Here is a 23,470-nt window from a genome sequence, read left to right as displayed (position 1 = left end):
TGTTTCACATTATCACCGGTCAGCAACTAAAATACGTATTCAGGATGACAGTCAAAACCTGCTTCACCTATTACCGGTTTCCAATAGTGGTGATGACATCATTTTTATGTTTGAGCAGCTGCAAAGCAATCTGGGTCTTGTCAGACAACGTGGGAGGTGCGTAGGCTGGCAGATGAAAAGCCAAATGAAGCAGTATAGGATATATTGCCAAAAATATTTAATTAAAAAGCTAGGGAGACAGATCAGTTTATAGATTTTTCAATTATTAATCTTTTATTAATTAAAATTATTTTATTTTTTCAAAATATACTTCACTGTATGTTATTTTTTTGACCTAGAAATAAAGTAATAGTTTATTTAACTTTTCATAACTAGAGGTCGCCGTTGCTTTAGCCGCGAATTTCTGTACGAAGAGGCTGCTGTAGAGGTGTGGTTTACCGGTACTGGTATAGTGTTAAACCGTTTAGAAGTCGCTTGTGAAGTTTCTAGCGGAACGACAGTTTTTACAATTTTATTATTATGGCATCTAAAACAACTCGAAAATCTACAACAACAACAAGATACCAATCAAGTGTTAACACCACAGCTCAGAGTCCACATGTGTCTACAAGTCGGTATGAAAATGATACTGAAAGGCCAAGTTCGCCGTTATCACCTACTAAACTATCTCGAATGGAGGAAAAAATTGAACTTCAAAATCTGAATGATAAGTTAGCTGCATATATTGATCGTGTTCGAAGTTTGGAAAGTGAAAACAGTCGTTTGACAAGACAGGTTCAAACAACGCAGGAAACTGTAACCAAAGAGGTAAAAAACATCAAGACTCTATATGAGCAGGAACTGAAAGATGCTAGAAGACTGATTGATGAAACAGCTAAGGAGAAAGCAAGACTGCAGATTGAAGCTGGAAAGTGGAAGAAAGAAGTAGACGAATTACAAGAAAGGTAATATTCCATTTACTACATGTTTAGTTTGTTTGTTTTTATCCTTCCTCAACTTGAGTCTAAATACGGAGTTAAACTTGTGCTATGGTTGGCTCCTTGGTTAATTTAACCTGTAAGTAATAACTTGTAACTTGTAGTATAATTATCATTTATTTACGAATTTACATTAAAAGTTACAATGTGAGTTAGGAATATAATGATTTCATTTAAACTTTTATAATGTATGAAAATAATGTTTATCATAAATTCACCAATCATAAAAGGGTACTATGACTAAGTATTCTTCAAAGCTTAATTTATAATTTATTCATAAACACCCTACTTGTTTTTATGATGTTCTCTCATTTCTCCAAGTATTTCAAAATTTCAAGATTATTTCACCATATTCAGTACAGTCTTCCTCTATCAAAAAATTAAATTATAAGATTGAAAATATCTCTCATACAAATATATAATATTATACTAATATGCAAAACACAATAATACAATGTACTTGTTGATATTTCAGCATGTAAGTTAGTCTGAATACTGAAAACAATATTGATTATTAAATAAAGCAACATGCAAATTGTATTACACCTATCACACTCTTTAGAGTCAAGGGTTACTAATTATTTTAATATCTAACACTATACTTTCTTAGTAAAGTTAAACATTTATCAACAAAATCTCAACTTTCATCATAAAAAAAATTACTGTTTATAGAAAAATAGTAGGTATTATTGAGGTTTCCATGATTAATGTTTTTTTCTTATCTAAGATATTTGAGTGTTTAGTGTTAGTAGGCACCCTATAAGTCTTGAATGTAAAGTTTATAACAGGAACAAGCTCTGTGTTACTAATTCTATACATTCCTTTCAACTTGTAATTTTTTGTATTTGTTTGGTTCTCTGGCTTTATGAAACTATTTTAATTATTTACCAGACTTAATAAAAAAGAAAAGGATCTTGCCACTGCAGAAAGAAGAGTTAATTACACAGAATCTCAAATTCAAGACTTACGGTCCCGTCTGAACCAAGCAGTTTCGGACAGAAAGAGACTCGAGGATGAACTGAAGGTAAGTAATTGTACGTACATGTGTCTTTTGAAAGGTACATAGCATTTGTTATATTTTTATTTATTGCTTTATCTTTTACTAAGTTATTTTCTAGCCCCCTGCTAGTACAGTAGTAAGTCTGGGGATTTACAATGCTAAAATCAGGGGTTTGGTCCCCCTTTGGTGGGCTCAGCAGATAGCCCTATCTGGCTTTGCTATAAGAAAACATGCAAGTTATTTTCTACCACATTATTATTCTAATGTTATTTTTTATAATCTAGTTTTTAAAGCTGTTCAGAGTCATTCTTGTATGTTGTCTTATTTCCAGTGTTTTTTATGTTAAAATCATGTTTGTTTATTAATGACATAACAAATAGTTATTTGGTTAAATAATACAAGTGAAATCATCATAAAACCCATTGCATTCTTTTTCTTCAAAAATGGTCAGTGTAATTTAATACAGTATTATAAAGAAGTCACTAAATAAAATATCACATGTTAATCAGCTGTTCAATTTTGTATTGGGGACTTCTTGGGTATGACAACAACATACTGCTTGTCTAATGTACTATTTACATTGTACCATTTTTAAGTTTTGAGAAAGTAAGCTAATACTTTTTATGGTATTGTTCCAAGTTTGTTTTGCATACCTGTGACTATGTGCAGAGTACCATAATGTTTAAAATATTTGGGGCAAAACTACAAATTTGCTGGAAATTTGAATGATTGGTGGTATTACAATTATTTATTGTAAGTAGAACATAAAATTAATGTCTATGTATGTATTTTTGCAGAATGAACAAAATATTTAGAACACAGGCTTTTAAACTCTTACTTTCAAGTATCTTGGGATGACAGACATGCATCTTCAGGGGTAGAAGTTAACATTTTTTGTATGGAAGTAATCTTTTTTTTTGTCATAATTGAAACCAGGCACCACATTAGGTTATGCTGCAGTAGATGTTGGTGGATATTTAGTTAAATGTAACTATTTAATAATCCAGATGATTGAATGTTTTTCATACACAGTTAATATTTCTATTTTTATTTATTTTTTTATTTTTCAGTCATTTTCAAATTATTTTTGTCTATTTTAATAAGCATTACTTGGCAGTCACCATTTGTGTATTTTCTACAAAAATTTCTTATCTAAGACTTTTAGCACAAAGTTTATTACAGATATTCCGAACTCGGCAGGTCAGTAAAGTTAGAATGTCCAAACACTGGCCATTCTCTTTTTTTTCTTTTTTTAAATTTTCAGCAATCTTAATCGATGTTGTTGTAAAATCCAACAATAAAACTAATGAAACAGATAATGATATAGTATTACTACTTCATAAAAAAGGAAAAATAAAAGTGAATGAGCCTTGAAAAATGAAGAATATGAACCTTTGAAAACACTGGTTTGTTTTATTCATCAGATCAATGAAAAAAATGAATATGATAAACTTGGTGAATATATGTAGTTGATGTTTTTAATAGTGACCTGACATTGAAGAGCTAGTCTGTATTATTTTTGAAATGCAACCTCACAGAATATTTTATGATTGAGTTTTTACTCTTTTATAATTTAGATGATTATATCCACATTGTAATTAGTGGTTTAGTTTAATTTAAAACTAGCATTTTATTTGAAAGTTATTCTGCTTTTAAACTTTTTTTTTTTAGAAGCAGTACACTCAAGCATGTTGTTGATTATTTTGTTTGATACAGGAATGAAATACTTTGAATTAATATTTTGGTAATTTTTAACAGGATGTTCAAGATGAGAGGGATAACTTGATGAAACAAGTAGCAACCCTTAAGAAACAGTTGGAGGATGAAGTGCTGAAAAGAGTAGAAATGGAAAACAGATGTCAGAGTTTATCAGAGGAATTGTCTTTCAAGGATTCTATGCATAGGACAGTAAGTTCTTGTCTATACAACCTTGCTTCAGTATTTACAAGACAATGGTAATTTTAATTAATAAGTTATTTGATAACATTTTTTTTGGACCACAATAACTTTACATTGTTTACCGACAATGTATCTACAATAGTTTTTTTCTTTTTTATCCTTTCTTTGAAATTATTTATTTATTCAAAATGACATTTCACTCTTGTTGCATATTTTCCATGATTACATTTTCTAAGCATCACAGGATGACTATGACTTTATTAGTTTAAAATTTGGTAAGTGGGTGGGATACCCAGTGTAATGGGAGATGCATTATGGACTCCTAAACTATGACATTACTCTTTGAAAATGCATCGTGCCATCTGGTTTGTGATGCTGGATGATTTGCATGACATATTTGTGAAGGATGTTCAGACACTGTGTAGCAACAACCTAACTTTGTAAGTTAAGGATCCTGATAATTTTTTAAAAAATTTTCCTTTCACACAGCAGTCATTTTTCACACTAGAAAGAATATTGTAGTCTCCAGATACACTTTATTGTACATAAACATGTTTATCACTGTTACTAAATCTAAGTTGGAAAAACTTTTAGTTTATTGTTAATGAGGTAAATAATACAAGATTTGTTGTGTAATATTTTTGTCATACACAAAATGTTTGTTTTTAAATGAACATTACTTGTACCTAGACCACTCTGTCCTTTAATATTAGTTAATGTTTGTTGTATAGTGTGTTGACAGTTTTGTTACCTTTCACCTTATAATGTGATGGCTATGTAAGATTTTTATTTCCTAACCAACTGACAAGTTTTTTGTATAATTTTATTAGCTCATAGGAATTGTATCTATATTCATCTCCATTTGTGGTTCATACAGATTGTACTTCTCTTTTGATGTGAAGATCTAGAACTTGTGTCTTAAGTTTCTTAAAGTATTGGTCACATTTCTCCTGTACAACTGCCTGAAAAAAAATTTTAGTAGTGTGTAGACAATATTAAAAAAAAACAGGAAGATAACATTGAGCTATGAGCAATTAATTTTAATTATTGGCTTTGTTAGTGTTAAATAGACTTGTAACGTATTTTTATTTAAATTTTTTAATTGTAAGAAAATTTGAGAACAGTGGGAAATTTGTTAAGTGTTTAATTCAAGCAACAAGGATGTTCACAAAAAGCATGTTTCAATTTTCACATTTTTTTATCATTCAAAAGTGATGGTGTTAAAACAGTTTATTTTGCATATTTGTTTATCCCAGCTGCATTAACTGAACATGTGATATATATGGCTGAAAGTGTAGTTTCAGAGACTGTGTCATAACACTTTTGCTTTTTTCTCAATTTGAAAGTTATAGGAAGTGCTTAACAGTGTTTCCTCAGCATTTAAACTTGCCCAGTTTTAAGGGTTAATGCTACCTTAAGTAATTAGCATATGTAATAATGCTTCACATGACTGTACTGAGTTCATGGGGGTGATGACAAGAAGCTGTGAATCCAGTTTCTGTGGCATTTTTATAAAGGAAATTATTAATAACCTACAGTTTGGAGTCTCATTTGATATAAATATGTCATGTGCAAAGCTATTCAACAAAAACTGCTCAAATTTCATGAAAATATTTGGATATGCCTATGCAAAAAAATTACATGAGCTGTTGGTCTAACATTTTTACTACATCTTCAACTAAGAGTAAAAGTGGATTGTATTTAGTGTTTTTATTATTCAGATTAAAGATGGCTGGTTTAGCAGCAAATCTATAAGGTAAATGGATGTGCAGGTACATAAGTATTGGCTAGGCCAAGAAAACTATTAGCAGTTTTTAGTTCATGTTTACAAAAGGATCATAGTAGTTGATCTTGTTCATTATTCATTGCCAACTTTTCAGCACAACTTTACTAAATTTTATGAAATTATCTTAATTACAGAGCATTTAGCATCATGTGATTTTAGCTTAATCAGTTAGCATAAATAGTGGTGTGTGAAATGGGTGTACTAATAGAATGGGTGTGGTGACAAGAAACTGTTAATCTAAATTCCATAGCGTTACTATAAAGAAAACTATTAATGCTGTTTAGAGAGAAAAAACTACAACCATATATTTTAAAGAATCAGGTTGGCGTATGAAATGAAGATGTGTTCTGATTTATTGGGTTGTAAGTATCTCTGTTACTTTCTTGGGTTTGTTGGTGGGTATTGACAAAAATTCACGATATCCAATTAAAAATGTGCAGCCAGTAAAGGACTGTGAGTGAAACTTAAATCAAATTTTACAGCAAGTATTAATTCTTGATGACGAGAAACCCACTTGAAATGAAAATGTATCTCAGAACAGCTGGCATAGGTATCAACCCTTTTACTAATAAAGCAGAGAACAATATTTTGACCTTCCTACAGATTAACCTCAAAATCACCTAGGAATGTTTAAACATTTTATTTGCTTTATTGGTGGAAGTGTTAATTCATTTGTTAGCTAGATCATGTATTTTCTTTTACCCACTATCATGCCCTAAGTTAAATAGCAGATGCAGACAAAAGCAAACCAATTTGATTCACTAACTTACAAGGCAAAAATTGCAGAGTCTTTGATCAAAGTAAAGAAGGATTTTACACAAAAAATGAACACCTAAGTTTAAAATATTGAGGGAATTTGTAAGAAAGAAATGCTCCAAATGCATCAACTTCAGTACATAATGCAAAAAAGAAAATGGTTTGGTACACAGAAATGCTTGTACCCGATGTTTGCAATGGATGTAAACTATAAGGCTGCTAAAGGAAATCAGCTATGATATGTATGAATGCGATGTTTGCTCAAGCCTAAACAATGAATCAACTGTTTTTATGGCTTCAGTATTTCATTCAAATTTCCTATGTTTTGTTTTGTAACTGTGTGATAATAAATATTTTATGAATAGCTTTGTGTATACATAATATCAGTATGACATATCTGGTACACACCTATTATGTTGTGACAAGTTATAACCTGTGTGTCATATCTAGCACATGTTCGAGAATGGCACCATCATGAAATAACTTTCAAACCATCAAATAAATGCTTTATAAATGATTTTAATTTTTTCTATCATTAGATTGATTTTGGTCCAAAATTGGTTAACAGCATATTGGTCTTAGGGCATAACAGCAGAAAGATAAGGACTAGAGCCCACCAAACAACCCTTATATGCAATTCACTGCTTTTTATTTAAAAAATAAAATTATATTTTTTAGTTTGGTGGTTTGTTAATAAGGACTTTAATTTGTCACTGTGAAATGGATAAATATTTTATGGTTATTGATTACAAATGTTAAATGTATTTTACTTATAATCTATTGCCCTGAAGATGCATTTATGACACTATTAAATTTATCTTTTATTTAAAAACTTTGGACAAAGTGTTTTGTTGAAAAGAGAGAATGTACTTTTCAACTTGTAAGCTGAAAGTGATTAAATAAAAAGAAACTATGTAATATGTAGAGTATGTTTTTCTTTATATAGAAGTTAACTGTCTGAGTCTTACTGCACATTTTGGGAGTTTGACACACATTAGATGCTAAAACGTTTTTGTAAAAACTAATAATCTTTTATTCTGTGGCTTTTTAGGAGATGGAAGAGGTCAGATCAGTTCGTCAAATTGAAATTGAAGAAATTGATGCACAGAAAAGAAATCAGTATGAAGAAAAGTTAGCTGAGACTTTGCAGGAACTGCGGGATCAGTACGAAACACAGATGAAACATAATAGAGATGAAATTGAAACTGTGTATGAAGCCAAGGTATTGTACATCTGGATGTAATTAATTAATCTATCCAGAGTCACATGAGTGAAAAAAAAGTTAAAATTGGGCTTTGCTCAAACAATACGCTACATCTTGTTAACACTGCAGAATAAAGCAAGCTGGCATCATTCACGTTCTTCAGTTTATTTTTGAAATGTACAGCATCCTAATAACACCACATCATACTTTGCTTTGTAACATGGTGATTGTTTTTAGATGAATTAGGAGCAAGACTAAATCTTAATTCAGTGTTACAAAACATGAGTAAAATGGTGTATTGTCTTTCTGAGCTAAGCTATCAAAATTAACTTTGGAAATGAGAATGACCAAATGAAAGGGTGGAGAATATTTTTATTTATCAGTAATCTGAACATTTGGCATTGATGCAACAAGCTTTGAAGAATATATGTTATTTAAAAACTAATTAATGCATTAGTTAAGTAGATGAAGAATGAATGCATTGCTTTGTGTTGATAGTGGTATGATTAGTATATCTGGCCAAATTCTTAAGGCCAATGAACATAAGGAAAAAATATGCATTTTGCATTGTTAGACTCAACTACGTATTTAGGTATAGATACAAAAGATGAAAATAAAAATAAAAAACTTTTTTAGCATTTCTATAGCCTTCCCTTACCATCTACCCCCAAACATTTTCAGTGGGCTTCAGTTCAGACAAACACGCTGGATGGTCCAAAAGAATCACGTTATTTGCCATGAAAAAGTCCTTTGTCTTGCGAGCATTGTCCTACTGAAAGATCCAGTCATTTTCACACAACCGAGGGCCTTCAGTCAATAAGGATGTTTTCTCCAACATGCCAATGTAGCCAGCTGCTGTTTGATGCCCCTGAATAACCTGAAGCTCCATTGTTCCATGGAAGAAGAAAACACCCCAGATCATGATGGAATCTCCTCCACTGTGTCATGTAGAAAATGTTTCCGGTGGGATAATCTTATCGTGCCAGTAACCTTGGAAGCCATTTGGACCATCCAGGTTAAATTTTTTTTCTCATCAGAGAACAAAACCTTCTTCCACGTTTCTGAGTCCCATGTTTGGTGCTTTTCAGCAAAGTTTAACTGAGCTGTTTCATGGTGTGAAAGGAGGCGTGGCCTTTGAAGACGTTTACGGTTTTTAAAGCCTTTCTCTCATAGATGCCGTCTTATTGTTCTTGAGCTGCATTCTGCATCCGTAAGGGCCTTAATCTGATTTAACAATCAGCTGGTGTTTTGCCGGACAACCCGTCAAATCCTCCTGCTCAACGCCAGCAAAATTTTCTTGAGCTAACCAATTGAAATTCTTGTTCGTATCCCTCAGGGTCTTTTAAGAAATTTGCAACAGCAGTTCTATTATGCCCAATCTTACCAGCGATGGCACATTGAAAGAGACCTTGCATTTGCAGATCGACAGTTCTGCCACGTTTAAACTCTGTCAACTTTTTAATCTTTGTCATGTTTTTACACAGTGTAACACAGGAGATGTCAGTGGGAGATGTTGACAACTCTAATGCTTAAACTCAAATAACTAAATTTCGTAACGTGTTTACCGATTAACGCTTCGTTTCAGTGTGGTCTTAAACTTTTGACCAGCTAGTATTTAGGCTACTTTCATAGTGTTCACATTTTCCCTATTAAATGCTAAAAAAGTTTTTTATTTTTATTTTCATCTTTTGAAGCTCTACCTAAATGCATAGTTGAGTCTAACAACACAAAATGCATATATTTTTGTTCATTGGCCTTAAGATTTTGACCAGCAGTGTATATCATACAATTTTTTGAGATACAGTTAGGACAAGATGACCAGCTTGCTGCTTTTATAATTTTTCTGTTTAGCGATAGCAAAGTTAGTTACAATATGTATGATAAATAATGCTATGATACTTATTGTTGATGCCATTATGATTTGTAACTTACTTTAATAAAATTTTTCAAAATTTCTCTTCACCATCTTAACCTAGTTCTATTCATAACAGTTGTTGTCCATGGAATTTGATATAAATTTTGAAGACCCATTCCAGAGGCCTTCAGAATAGAGCTAATCATTTTCCATTTTTCTGAGTGACAAACACACACATTGTATGCATAATAAGTAAACTGTATAAACTGATATACTGGCTATAAGAGTATTTTTAATTTTTTTTGTTAATTTGACTATAAAACTGCCACTTTGACTGACCTTATTAAAACATAAATAAGATATAAATTCATAAAAAAAATACTTTCAGTTTTAAAACATTGCAGAATGTCATACTTGTTTGTAATTAAGAGTTGCAGATAGTTGTCTTTCAGGTTTAAAACATTGCAGAATGTCATACTTGTTTGTAATTAAGAGTTGCAGATAGTTGTGTGACTGAATCAGTTTAAAAATTCGTACATGTGACTGGTAGTGAATGTATGGGGTTTTTATGAGGTTGAAAATTTTAATGTTAAAATTAATATAAGATTCAGTAAAAATTGAATATTTAAATGACAGAATATTGATTCAGATCAAATATTATGTCGCTGCAAAATTTAAAAATCTCGGGACTAATTTAACAAGTTACTGCAGTTTTTATCAAGAATTATGCTATGTAGGAATATTGCCAACACCATATGTAATATATTAAGATTGAACATTGGATCATCTTCGATACTTTACAGTTTACCTTGTTAAATGTCAACTAATGATTTACTGCATTGTTATCATAAAGATGTTTAGTCCTCCAAGTGATGTATTTTGTAAATCCAGTATATATAACATTTCATGTTATTTGTGTAGTTTAAAGCTATTTTTAAAGATATCTTTTTCAAGTTATACTTTAATTAATTATTGTTTCAATATCCAGATTGTTTAGAAGTTAATTATAACAGTTTCTCTGTCATTAAATGTATGATTGGTATTTAAACTTACAGATTGCTGACTTACAAAATAACCTCGACAGAAGTTCTGCTCTTGCATCTTCAGCTAGAGAACAGATAAAGAAGTACAAATCTGAATCTGAAATTCTGTCATCGAAAATTGGTGAACTTGAAAGAAAGGTAAGAGCTATTGGTTATTTTCTATTGGACTATATTGTTTTGTTGATATGGATGAAATCTAAAATGTAACGTGGATGCTCTTATATGGATGAGTCAGTTACAAAAAATAGTATTCTCATTTTGTGGAGTTTTTTGGACCATAATTCTTGATTTCTTCTGAAATAGTCTTTTTTATTATGTATATTAAGTTTCTCCATATTTCTTTAGGATGGTAATACAAAACAAAATGGTATTCAAATCTTTGTGGAGTTTTTTTTTCAACCATATTGCTAGATTTTTTTCAATAGGATTCTATATTTTTGATTATACATACTGAACTTGTGCACGACTTTGTTATGAAGATGGTAATCATTCAAATTGTGTTGTTTTAGAACGCTTCCCTTGAAGACCGTGTTCGAGACTTGGAACAGATGTTGGAGCAGGAGAGGGAATGGCATAATGCTGCTTACCGAGCTAAAGAGGACGAACTGAACCGATTGAAGCAACAGATTAGTCAGTACATTAAAGACTACCAAGACCTTCTGGATACCAAAGTAGCTCTAGATTTAGAATTGGCAGCTTATCGTAAACTCCTAGAGGGAGAAGAAAGCAGGTTCGTTGTAAGCTTAATCAACTCTTTTTGATTTCTATCATTCTAAAATCTTGTTATGAAAAAAGATAACTTGTACTGATATATACATATGTATAATATTCTTTAATATTGAGTTTATTATTGAATTTAATATATAAAATTTTCTGTTTATTTCTACAGAGGCAGACATGTACCAGTTTATTATACCTTATTTATTGTGGTTAGATTTAATTTGGGAACAGTAGTGTATACTGAACATAGTAAAACAGTTTTACCTTTGGTACATCATTTTTAAGTAATTTTTCAAAGGTATTTTTTGAAATTACTTTTTAGTTACTAAAACTTATAAGTTAGATCGAATTGTTTAAATTTCTGCTTTTCTAACAAATTGTTCTTGAAACTTTTATGGTTCAAGCTAATCAGTTACTAAACAATAATATTAACTAATTTAGAATTATTAACTGTTTCTTATTAACTGTATGTTTTGTTTTCAAGAGATTTATATCATTAAGTTACATACATGTGTTACAGGTTGAATATCTCTTTAGACACTTCCACTACAAGTAGAGAGCGAAGTACCTCAGGTCATGGTACACCCATCCGGGGTGTAAAACGAAGGCGTGTGGTATCTCAAACATCTCTGAAAAGAAGCAGCAATGCAAGACAGGTTTCAGCATCTGCTAAAGGAGATATTGAAATTACAGACCAGGATCAAGATGGAAAGTATATTAAAATCCACAACAAAGGAGATAAGGTACTACTATATTACTGATTGTCTAGATCTTGAAGGATTACTTAATGTTGCTCTAAACATAGAACAGTAGACCATGAATCTTAAAGTGACATCTTTCCTGCTCACAACAAAGAAACCGGAGAAACGGTTTTTAAATTTTTGTTTCCGAAGAGTTTTATTTTAACAAACATAAATAATTTAAGTGCCTTAATATAGCAAATCTGTTATTAATGGTAAAGCCACCATCAGTAAAGTATAGCACATGTTGGGTGAACAAATTCTTATATACATTTAGCAATGTTAGACAAGAATGTGGAATAAAATACAATAAGGTTTTGTTAAAGCAAACTGTTCTTTATAGACCCATAGTTTAGTTATAGGTAACTCTAGACTTACATCAATATTATCCACTCCCTTTTGAGAATGTGCATATTGAGTTTAAGATGATGAAGTCAGAGACAAATGTGTGTTTATATTTGCTGAGTTAAATTTCCTAATTGCTGTGTGATAAACCCACAAAACAAATGCTTGAAATTGTTTTTTGTGTACAGTAAAACAAACACAATGTACTCAAACTAAATGTGATTTCTGTTGCAGGATGTTTCTCTAGGAAACTGGCAATTAGTGTGTCAAGCGGGAGAAGAAGAAACTGTGCATAGGTTTCACAGGAATTCTTTAATCAAACCAAACATGACAGTTACGGTAAGCTTACATAACTAGAAGTCTTTTGAAATTAAGGTCTAGATGTAAGAGGTTAATTTACATCACTTTGAAAATAATTGCATCTATTTCACACATGTTTATTTACTTTTTATTAGTATTGCTCTAAGTAAGGGATAATTAAAAGTTAGCTTTTCTTAATGTACAAATCAGTCTTAATGGCATTAGCTGGTGTGTTTGCATCAACTGTCCATGGTATAGAGGAAGAAGGGTTCTTTGAAGGTGTCCTTGCACACCTATTTCTAAAGAGAAAACAAGTAAACATTTAATTTTTTTTTCAGAATATCTTATATTTCTTCCTTGATTCTTTGATACCCAGCTGGGTTCATCCTTTATTCACCAACTTGTGTTCACCAACTTTTATTGAATTAAAAACATTTATTGAAAATAAATGTTAACTGTTTCAGAGTTGAAATCCATTCAGTAGAAAAGTTGATTTATTTTGATTTTGCGGCTATTTCAGCACACTTCAAGAAAAGTGTTTCTCTTTACGAATTTGCTGAATATTTTTAGCATAATAGACTTCTAGCTTTGAAAAATAAACAGTGTGAACCTTGTAACTTCAGTGTAAGTGAGTTTTTATTAATTTTAACCAGTTGCTAGTTCTCAACCTCTGTTGTCATAGTGTGATTATAATTGCCTGATCTTACCTTTGAGAAACCATATTTAGATTAGTGATTTAAGATGAAATATCTTTTTCTGTTCTTTTCAATTTTTCAAGCCAATTTTACCTCCAGTACAGTGTGTAGACGACAGAACAAAGTGATAAAAGTTTATTGGATAATATACTGCTTGAAGAAAATACATTAGTAAACAGCTTCTGCCACAGTTAGTCCTAATTTCTTAAAGCTTGCTTCATCACTCTGAACTTCATTTGAATTATAATGTTGCAGTACAATAGGGAAAGAAATGTTTTTAGTAGTACAAAATCATTAGTTAAATCATTTTTGTATTTGATCAGCTCTATCAAGCCTAAGATTAGACCTTGTTAACCTAAGTAATTACTTGAATGGATAAAGAAAATTCCAAAAAGAAATGTAAAAAAATTATAGTAACAGATGTAAGACAGGTTTTAAATTTATATATTAAATTAACCTTTCTGATTAAGAGTAAAAAAAAAACTAACTCATTTAGAATATTGGCATTGTGAAAAGATATTTATTGTATGTCAGTAGTCATTTGGTCACTAAAACTGAGTGCAGTGTCTTTCACAGCAGGAAAAAAGATAAAACAGTTTTATAAATGAAAGTTTATTGGAAAGTTTTACAAAAATGTAAAGCTGTCAGAGACTGAATTGTTTTTATATAAAAAATGTTGCAGTAAAAACTTTTAGAATTTTAGATTATTCTTCAGAAGCTTCATAATCTGTAAAAAATTAATCTCAATATTTAAATGCATATAAACCATACAACAGATGTTTTGAATCTACTCACAGGCATTTTAGGGTTCATGTAAGGCTCAATCCTTTTATTACTGTCAATACAACTTATCAACCTATTCCATAAGCTAACTGCCCCTATTAGTCTCTCTCCAGTTTTTTTTTTGGATACCAGCTCATGTTGGTATTCATGGGAATGAGCTAGCTGACAGAGTGGCGAAGTCCATCTGCTCTGGCTCTATCACCACTGTACCTGTTCCATATGTGGACTATGGTCCAGTTATCAAAATCCAACTATACACCAGTTGGCAGTCGACCTGGAGTGAACAACAAAATAATAAGCTTTTTCAAGTCAAGCTTTCTTTAGCTCTTTGGCTGTGTTTCTGTAAAATCAAAGGGAGGAAGTTGTTTTGGCTAGGCTATGCATTGGTCACAGTTTTTTAACTAACCACTTCCTTTTATCTGGTACTGATGCACCAATGTGTGGTCTGTGTGGCTCTCAAGTCACAATCATACATATTTTATTATGATGCCATTGTTACAACCACTGCCATTTTAAACATATTTTTAAGGTAGGTTTGCCCTTGTCATTAGCCAATGTCATAGGTGATACTGGCTGCTTCACTCATGCTTTTACATTTTTAAAGCCATTGGTCTTTTTAACTTAATTTAAATCAGTGGCTTTTGACCCCCAAAAAATCTTGTAAAATTCATTTAGATTACTCTTTATCCATTTCTTTTCAGAAAAGAAAATGTTAAGAAATCCTAATCTATGCTGATAAGAATAAGATATGTTTAGTTGGAGAATCCACAAATTTTATTCAAGTACCAATGCTAGTTTTATTTGTAATTGTGAAATAAAAGAAATTCTAAATGAAGTGGCTGTATTTTTTAATATAATTTTGCTCTGGTTGAATTAATTATAGTTCTATTATAGATTGCACTTTTTACTCCATAGATATGGAGTTCAGACAGTGGAGTTACTCACAATCCTTCAAGTGGTGATATTGTTATGAAAGGCCAAAAGTGGGTAATAGGTGAATCAACAACAGTGACAATTCTGAATTCAGATGGTGAAGTAAGTGGAAATTTTTATGTAAAATAGAAGAAACAAATTTTATAATTGTTTTATACCACAAATTTACTCCAAGCAGTTGATATTTAACTTTAAATTTGAATTAAAAAAATATGTTGAAGTGTTTCCTGTGTAACGTAAAATGTACATGAACCAGTTTTTCAGAACTCCTACATACGTTTGTTTATAACAAGTAAAATATAAGTCGGTGTATAACACACATTGTACATCTTTCAATGTTGTTTTGAAATGCATCTACCTCTTGAGGGATTAACTTACCCTTAATACATGGTGACAGGATAGTGTAGAAAGAATGTCAGTAAATTAGTTTTTTGTTTTTTCTCTTTATTGAAATTTCTATTTTGTGCTTCTTAGAATGATTGACTCAGTAATTGTATTAAAATTTAATTCTATAACTTAAAAAAGTGTAGTTTCTTTTCACATTATGATTTGAAAGGTGTCAGATCATTTGTTATTTTAAATACAGAAAATTAAACTATATTGTTGTTCCTGCTTAATAGGACATGGCAGTTCGTGAAACAACCAAGAGGTTACTCAGTTCTCTGGCAGAGACAACCTCTGAAAGTGGGGAATATCCAGATGCAGCTGCTGAGGCAAGTTGTGTTAACACAGTTTGTAAATCTTAAGATTGTAACTCTTAGTAGCTGCTTTGCAATATTGATAGTGACATGTGAAATTATGCCCTAAATATAATTTGTTAGTTTAAAAACAAATTGTTAATGCTTACCAAAAGCTTGATTTTTGTTTTTATTGGGTGTATACATTTCTCTTAAAGAAGCTAAGTGAAGACTTGTTAAAAGTCTGTCCTCTATTTTATTTTACGTGTAAAATGATTTCGATATCTGTGATGAAAATTACTCTTTAGAATAGTATACTGTTGAAAAGTGTAAGAGTCCATATTTAAACCATTTGATTATAACTACATGTGAAAAATTGTGGACGCTATACTAATTAGTATATGGCATATTTCAACACTCTTTTATGTTCATAAAACAGGTTGCTTTTTAGTTCACATGATAGATCCTTTTTAATGTCATTTACCTTGATAAGTTCAGGTGTGCTCAATAGTAATTCACAAGTATCTTTATTAAATAAAAATGTAAAAATTATACATAAAGAGCTTTTTAGAAAAGTAGACCATGCTTTTTTTCAATAACTATTTTCCTTATTACAGGATGATCCAGACAATCCAGAGAAGTGCACCATCATGTGAAGCTAAGCATGCTTATAAAATAGTTTACTAGCATTGTATGCATACATATGAAACTGTAGAATACACTGGGTAGCATCTATCATGTTCTGGTGCTGTTTGTATTTTTCAGAATTTTAAGTATTTTAATCCTGTTAACACATGACACGTGTTGTTTTTTTTAATATTAACTGTAGCAGTCCTTTTGAATCTCTCATGCCATAGGCTCTTTATTACATTATATCTTAAAGGAATCCTGAGTCCGTACAATATATAAGGGTATTGCTAATATCAGTTGCTTAAGACCTAAAACTTTGTGGTGTATAGAATGTATTGTCTTGTATCACCATTACGTAGGACTTTGTAGACCTAATATCATTCTAATATCAGTTGCTTAATTGCTTAGAACTTAAAATAATTGGTGCTATATGTTGTTGTAGCTTGAAAACTAATAGGACAGATTTAAGGTTAATTACAATACTTGTTAACTAGTTGTTTAGGAGTTAACAAATACATTGTTGTATGTTATTTTATTGCTGAATTACTAGAACATCCCATAACCTAAAGCTTCAATATGTTTTTGTAGTTTGGTTATACAGAATCTTGCAGATTTAGTGCTAATGCTAGTATCTGCTGCTTAATTATTAAAGACATCTTGTTATACTTGTGACATTCATTTTATATGTAGTTAGAAACTTGATGCCCAGTGTTCTGTGTGCTAGAACTTTTTAACAAGAGTTATATTAGTGATTGTTATTCCTGTAGAGAAATATGTATACCAGGTTTTAGAAGTAAAAAAACACCCATCATTGATAAAACAGCGTAAAGTACAAATTTTATGTGTAGTTTCAAGAATTTTATCAACTGATGTATGAAAAACATTCAAACTATTTGTATTTAAAACAATGAAATTTTACAGCTGTGAAATTGCCTTTCAAGTAATTAACAGTTAATTACTGTCCTATATCTTATCACAAAATCTTTTGTTGTTTTTTTTCCTATATTGTCAATGTTATTTTTTATTTTTGTATAACTGTACAAGGTAGAAAGTAGAGGGAATTTATATTTTTTTAAATCATACATTGTAGTCATATTTAAGGTGAGTTAAAATTATGTCGACATTTTTTCTCCATGTGTAAAACAAAAATACACATTAAATCGTAAACATAATTTTGTACTTAAAAAAACAAAGCAAAATATAAAAAGGAATGACTTTGGGAAATAAGTTATGTCAAACAGGCTTGTGGATCTAGCCATACGGAAAAACAACTTTGGGAAAGAAATACAGCTGTGCATATTTAGCATTCAATGCAAACTTAGTAGTCTTGAGAACATTGGTGTTTCTTCCTTAAATCAAATTTAATTCAAAATTCTTGCAAATAAAGAAAAATATATATAATTTAATATTATAACTTTTTTTGCCAAATTGTATTTATCTAACTACACCAAATGCAAATTTATAATGTTGGTGATTTAGATTATTACTAGTTTTTATTATATCTTAACAAGGCATCTGTTTTTGAATACAAGTTCTAAAATTTTTCTTCCATGAACTGCATTAATTAAATGATAGTTTTCCATCTAGATTTTTTGCAAACTAGAGGGATTTATTTCTAAATTATAACTTTTGTTGTCAAAAAAGATGGGTACTCTTAAAACTGTACCATTCTAAACATACGGTTTTTAGTGTGTACGAACAGAAATGTTCATAAATGTACTGTGCCTTTTGGCACTCAGATGATCTTTGCTTCATCATTTGCCAAGTAAAATTCTTCCCTCCTGTAAAACGTTATGAAAGAAAACCCTAGAATGTTTATGCCTATACTTAGAAACCTAATTTGTTTTCTCTTGCTCCAAGATTCCTAATATTTCTTGTGTAATTAGTAGAATTTCAGTATTAAATATTTTAGTCTTTCAGTTTTATGATATGTCTGCTGTTGTTGTAAAGTTAGAGAAATTTTCTTATTTACTACAATAACTTAAGTTTTCAATACTTATTTATTAATAATTAACTACTGTGGTGTGTTTTATTTCTATTATGCTTTATAGATACATGAATATAAAACCAGGGAAAACTATCCTTGTTTTTAAGGAACTGTCTTACTGGAATGATTGTTTTGATCATACTGCATATAAGACACTGTATTAATTATTTTTTTTTTGCTTTGTTAGGCATAACATCACACTTAAATGTATTCTTTTTTGTATACTTTGTTCTATAATTGCTATAGAAATTGCAGTGTTAAAAAATCTGTATATGTAGTTGTTGTTTTCAGACACTAAATTTGTATGCCAATGCATATTTCTTTTTTGTGTTTCCTTGTTAGGTATTCTATGAAGCTACTGCAAAATGAAATATGCTTTTTTGTTTATCTTACTAAAAGTTTAAATTCATGGAAAAAGATTACATTTAAGGCAAAACTTGTTTTGTAGGAAGAATTGCATGCCATTATTTTAGACTGAGATATGAAAGCTGATAGTTTGAGAGATGATGTCAAGTATTGTTATAGTTATCTTTCTTATGAGTGAAGTATAAGGGAAATATAATAATATTGGCTTTAGACTTTTCATCAAATAGGAATTTCTCCTTTTGACTGTTATAATGTCCTTTATTGTAAATGTGTTGCATAATTATTAATATTTATAATTAACTGTATTTAACAACTAATTTTTGTTATAGACATCTTTATTGCCATAGAAATGTTAGTCAGACAATCATTCTAAGTCCTACTTGCCATTCTTGATACAAGGTTTTGTATATTTTGTGACAGTGAAAATTAAATTTCATACTAATACTGCATGTAAAAGTATATTTTATTTGAACATGCCAACTTCCATGTTTGTCTGAAAGACATTCATCGTGTGGAATGCTTAACTTATCTGACAGAAAGTTTTGTTAAGATGATTGACAACTAGTTTCAGAGAAGTTTTATTTATTGACCAATCAATTTCAGCTTAGTTTTGAATGTTATTCAAGTAAATTCATACAGAGTTCAGAACCATTCTTGACTGTACCGTATTAAAGTGTCATTAATAAAGATACAAACTAAAAACACTGAAGAATAATTAAAGTTTCTTGTGGTTTCTGGAAGAAGGGTTTGTTTTGTTTTCTTAAAGGTTATGTTAATACGTGCATTTATGCTACAAATTTTTAATTTAAAAAATTCAAATTTCATAGAGCATTCTATGAAATGAAAATAATCCATTTACACATACTTAAGTGTAGCAACAGTATTCAACAATGGTATGAAATTCAATAAGGTGTACAAGTGTATATACTGATAGTGACATAGAACTTAGTATATGCCAATAATTAAGTAGAATGCCACCATTAATAATCTGTGGTGATTTTATTATTCTTTCAGATGTAATTAACTATTTATTACCTTTCATTAAAACTGTGCTAATTTTGTTTATTTCATATGACTGTACTTAACTTTGAAAGGATATAGATAGTAAATGTGTGAACATTTTGTTTTAGCCACTAGAAATACTGATACTTAACAATATAACATCAGAGTGATGTTATATCAGTTGAGTAGAGTTAGGGGAAGAAGGAACAGACTGTGAAGGTGTATGGTAAACATGGAGTTATGGAACTATGAAACTAAAGCAAAATGAAGAAGTAAAGTGAGAAGAAGAAAAGAAGAAACTTACATTAGCAGTTAGGAACATTAAATATCTTAATTGTATTTTTTTTCTTTACTGTGCCATCGTCTTCTGTGCTCATTATGGGTTAGTTTTATACGTTCAGAGATTTCTTTTTTCTACCATAATTACAGTGTTTGCAATAATAGAACTGCAAGATGTTTAGTTTCTTTACAAGCTTGTGAGGTTTGCTGGAAAAGAAAAGTTCAGTTTACTTTGTTAAACTGTATTTTAAAGTTGTATATGTTTACTCTAATTCTTTATGGTATATTTTAGGATTTCTATGGGTATTTCATTTTCCATTAAGATCTTTTTTTTGTGAGTGTTTAAGTGTAACTAATTCGTAACACAATTGATCAAAAATACATTTTCATTAGTGATAAGAAAAGTTAAACATCTTTAGTTGTATTTTCTTTTTTTTATTGTAGCATTATATTTTATGCTGATTCTGGATTAGTTTTATGTTTAGATTTATGTCTTTTTGTTGTTGTTTAGATTTGACAAAAGCTACAGTGTTTGTAATAATAGAATTGTAAGATGCTTGGTTTCCTTACAAGGGTAAGAAGTTTAGTTTGATTTCTAAACTGTATTTTAAATATATATTTGTTTACTCTAAACCTTTATGGTATATTTTAGGATTTGTATAAACATTTCAGTTTCCATGAAAAGCCCATTTTTTATGTGTTTGTGTAACTAACTCGTGTAGCATAATTAATCAAAAACATTGTTACAAATCCTAGAACTTTTTACCTAAATGAAACAAAAAAAATTACCGCTCCTTGTGTAGCAACTTTAAGACAAGCAGGTGGTACACTGTGTAGCAAGTTACTTAAAATACCCTATAAACCATTGATCGTTTTACTAAGGTCATAAATCCATTGTGCATCTCGGACTTTTAACTGTTTCATGCAGCTTGTCAGCACTATTAATTAAACAAAATGTGGAAGGAAAAAAACCCAATAGTTGCTGAAATGTATAGTGAAATAGAAATTCAGGTAGTTTTTCAATAATACACGTTTATCAATTATTTAAATTTTGATTAATGTTTGTGGATGTTTTTTTTTATTTGGGATTTGTTATATGTACTGTGCACTGAAGAAAGTGAAATAAAAATTATTTAATAATTTGCTTTTGGTGGTTATATGATTTTTTTTTTTGTTTTTACAATTTGCAAACAAAACATAATGAGTCACACAATGGAACAAGAATAAGTCTACGAAGTTAGAATTACAGTACCAAATCCGGGGTTTAATTCCCTGTAGTGGATGCAGCAGAGAGTCCAACAGGGTTTTGGTCTAGCAAATAAAAATGACTGAGGCAAAATTCGGTTTAATTTCTTAAATGATAAAGGAATAAACATATGCCATTTAGGTACCAGTTTGTTTCAGAACTGGAGATCCCAACATTTTTTTCTTATATATTCAGATGGTATCCTTAATTCTTAAATATATGTAAAAATTAGGATTTAGAATACCAGCTTAATGAGGTTTCACTGTGATGATTTTCTCCGTTTACTATAAGCACTCATTACGGTTTATTTGTTTAGCTTTACCTAAATATTTTTGTACATCTATAGTACAGATGGTTACTAATACCTTGGAATAAATGCTTAACCTGCAATGTCCTGTAACTGGAAAGTAAAGCCAAGTACTCCATGTTCCTTATCATGCAATTATTTTTCATTCTTTTGGCCCGGCATGGCCAGGTGAGTTAAGGCACTCGACTCGTAATCTGAGGGTCGCGGGTTCGAGTCCCCGTCGCACCAAACGTGCTCCCCATTTCAGCCGTGGGGGCAGTATAATGTGACGGTCAATCCCACTATTCGTTTGTAAAAGAGTTGGCGGTGGGTGGTGATGACTAGCTGCCTTCCCTCTAGTCTTACACAGCTAAATTATGGACGGCTAGCGCAGATAGCCCTCTTGTAGCTTTGCGCGAAATTCAAAAAACAAAAAACATTTTTCATTCTCAAAGGCCTATTTTTCTTTTGCTTTTTGGCAACTGAACATCTTTATCTTATACAACAGCAGGTGGCTTAGGGAGTTGATATAGAATATATTATTACTGACATTCTTAACTTAGCGTGCGTAGTTCTATCTAATTCATCAGGAGAGTAATAACCAATTCAGCTATTAGAAGTCCTAGAAGAGTTTGCCAGCATTTCTGTGACTTCCTTATAAGTTATAAATACTTCTCAAAATAAACATTTATTCAAAGTTTTCATCTCTCTCCTTCTGGTGAAGATTTTTAAACATCCTCAACTGACAATAAAGTTTCACAGCACGTGTGAGGAAGGGAATAGTCGTTTGGTTGCATTCGTTGTTTATGTACGTGTATATATTTGAATGATAATTCAATAACTGGTTGGTATCTGATGTTTAGTGTTATAAGCCCTTTGGACTTCTCATTGAGCCACGGGGAGAGTAAGTAAAATAATCTGTATCATATATAATTATTTTAAATGTGCCAGAGGACTTGTTATTTGAGGGTCGAAGGCTCGAATCCCTGTTACGCCAACCATGCTCGTCATTTCAGCCATGGGGACGTTGTATTGTGACAGTCAATCCCATTGTTTACTAGTAAAAAAGTAGCCCAAGAGTTGACGGTGGGTGGTGGTGATTAGCTGCCTTCCTTCTAGTTTTACACTGCTAAATTAGGGACGACTATTTAACAACTAATACTTTGACATAATGTTTTCTGCCTTTTAGGCTATTTTTATAATACCACAGAATAAGCAATTAATATGTAAATGAAGTATTTTAATTAAACATTTAGACTTTGAGGTGTCTTTGTTTCTTTTTATAAAAGGGTCCGGCAATGACAGGTAGTAAGGGACCTCAACTCACACTCTGAAAATGGTGGGTTCGAATCCCTGTCATGCCAAACATGCTTGCCCTTTCGGCCATGGGGAAGACGGTCAGTCTCATTATTCATTGGTAAAAGAGTTGGCGGTGAGTGGTGATGACCAGCTGTTTTCCCTCTAATCTTACCATGCTAAATTTGGAACGGCAAGCCTCGTGTAGTTTCACGCGAAATTGAAAAAAAACAAACAACAACTAACTTTTTATAAAACGTTTCGTACCGGAGGTTTTCGACTCTAGCGACGTCATCTTCATATTGTAGGGTTGTAATGTGTTTAAAACATTTTGTATGTGGGTTTTTCGTCTTCAGCATTTTCGGCTTCTTAACATTGCGCTATTTCAATGAGTATAAACTCTAAGCTTAACTTAGGTAAACGTATTTGGTGACAACATAAAAAAGATTTAGTAAGAACATTCAGTTTTCTCGTGAAATTGCATCTTATTTGCATTTATTGATTTTTGTATAGTATATCTGCATGATGTTAAAAATATTTATTGTCGTTTTAAAATCAATATACAAAGACGATAAATTATATCCACATTTCTTTAACTGGTTAAAAATGATTGTCTTTTTGTAACTGAACTATTTAGGTGTTTAAGCAATTTCCACTGCAAACTA

The 23,470-nt window shown here is 30.9% G+C and overlaps 1 protein-coding gene across 1 annotated transcript; it reads left to right on the top strand.

The window, feature by feature from the left end:
• Nucleotides 1–367: 367 nt before the first annotated feature.
• LOC143231955 (lamin Dm0-like) lies at nt 368–21,121 on the top strand. The gene is made up of 11 exons (XM_076466843.1): nt 368–944; nt 1,869–2,001; nt 3,736–3,885; nt 7,470–7,640; nt 10,533–10,658; nt 11,030–11,250; nt 11,761–11,983; nt 12,560–12,664; nt 15,019–15,138; nt 15,657–15,749; nt 16,331–21,121. Exons 1-11 carry the CDS (start codon nt 520–522, stop codon nt 16,367–16,369), a joined length of 1,806 nt encoding a protein of 601 aa, XP_076322958.1. The 5' UTR covers nt 368–519; the 3' UTR covers nt 16,370–21,121.
• Nucleotides 21,122–23,470: the final 2,349 nt, after the last annotated feature.

The sequence above is a fragment of the Tachypleus tridentatus genome, chromosome 11 (genome assembly GCF_004210375.1).
Source record: "Tachypleus tridentatus isolate NWPU-2018 chromosome 11, ASM421037v1, whole genome shotgun sequence".
Taxonomy (NCBI): Eukaryota; Metazoa; Arthropoda; class Merostomata; order Xiphosura; family Limulidae; genus Tachypleus; species Tachypleus tridentatus.
This window is presented reverse-complemented; position numbering and strand designations above follow the sequence as displayed.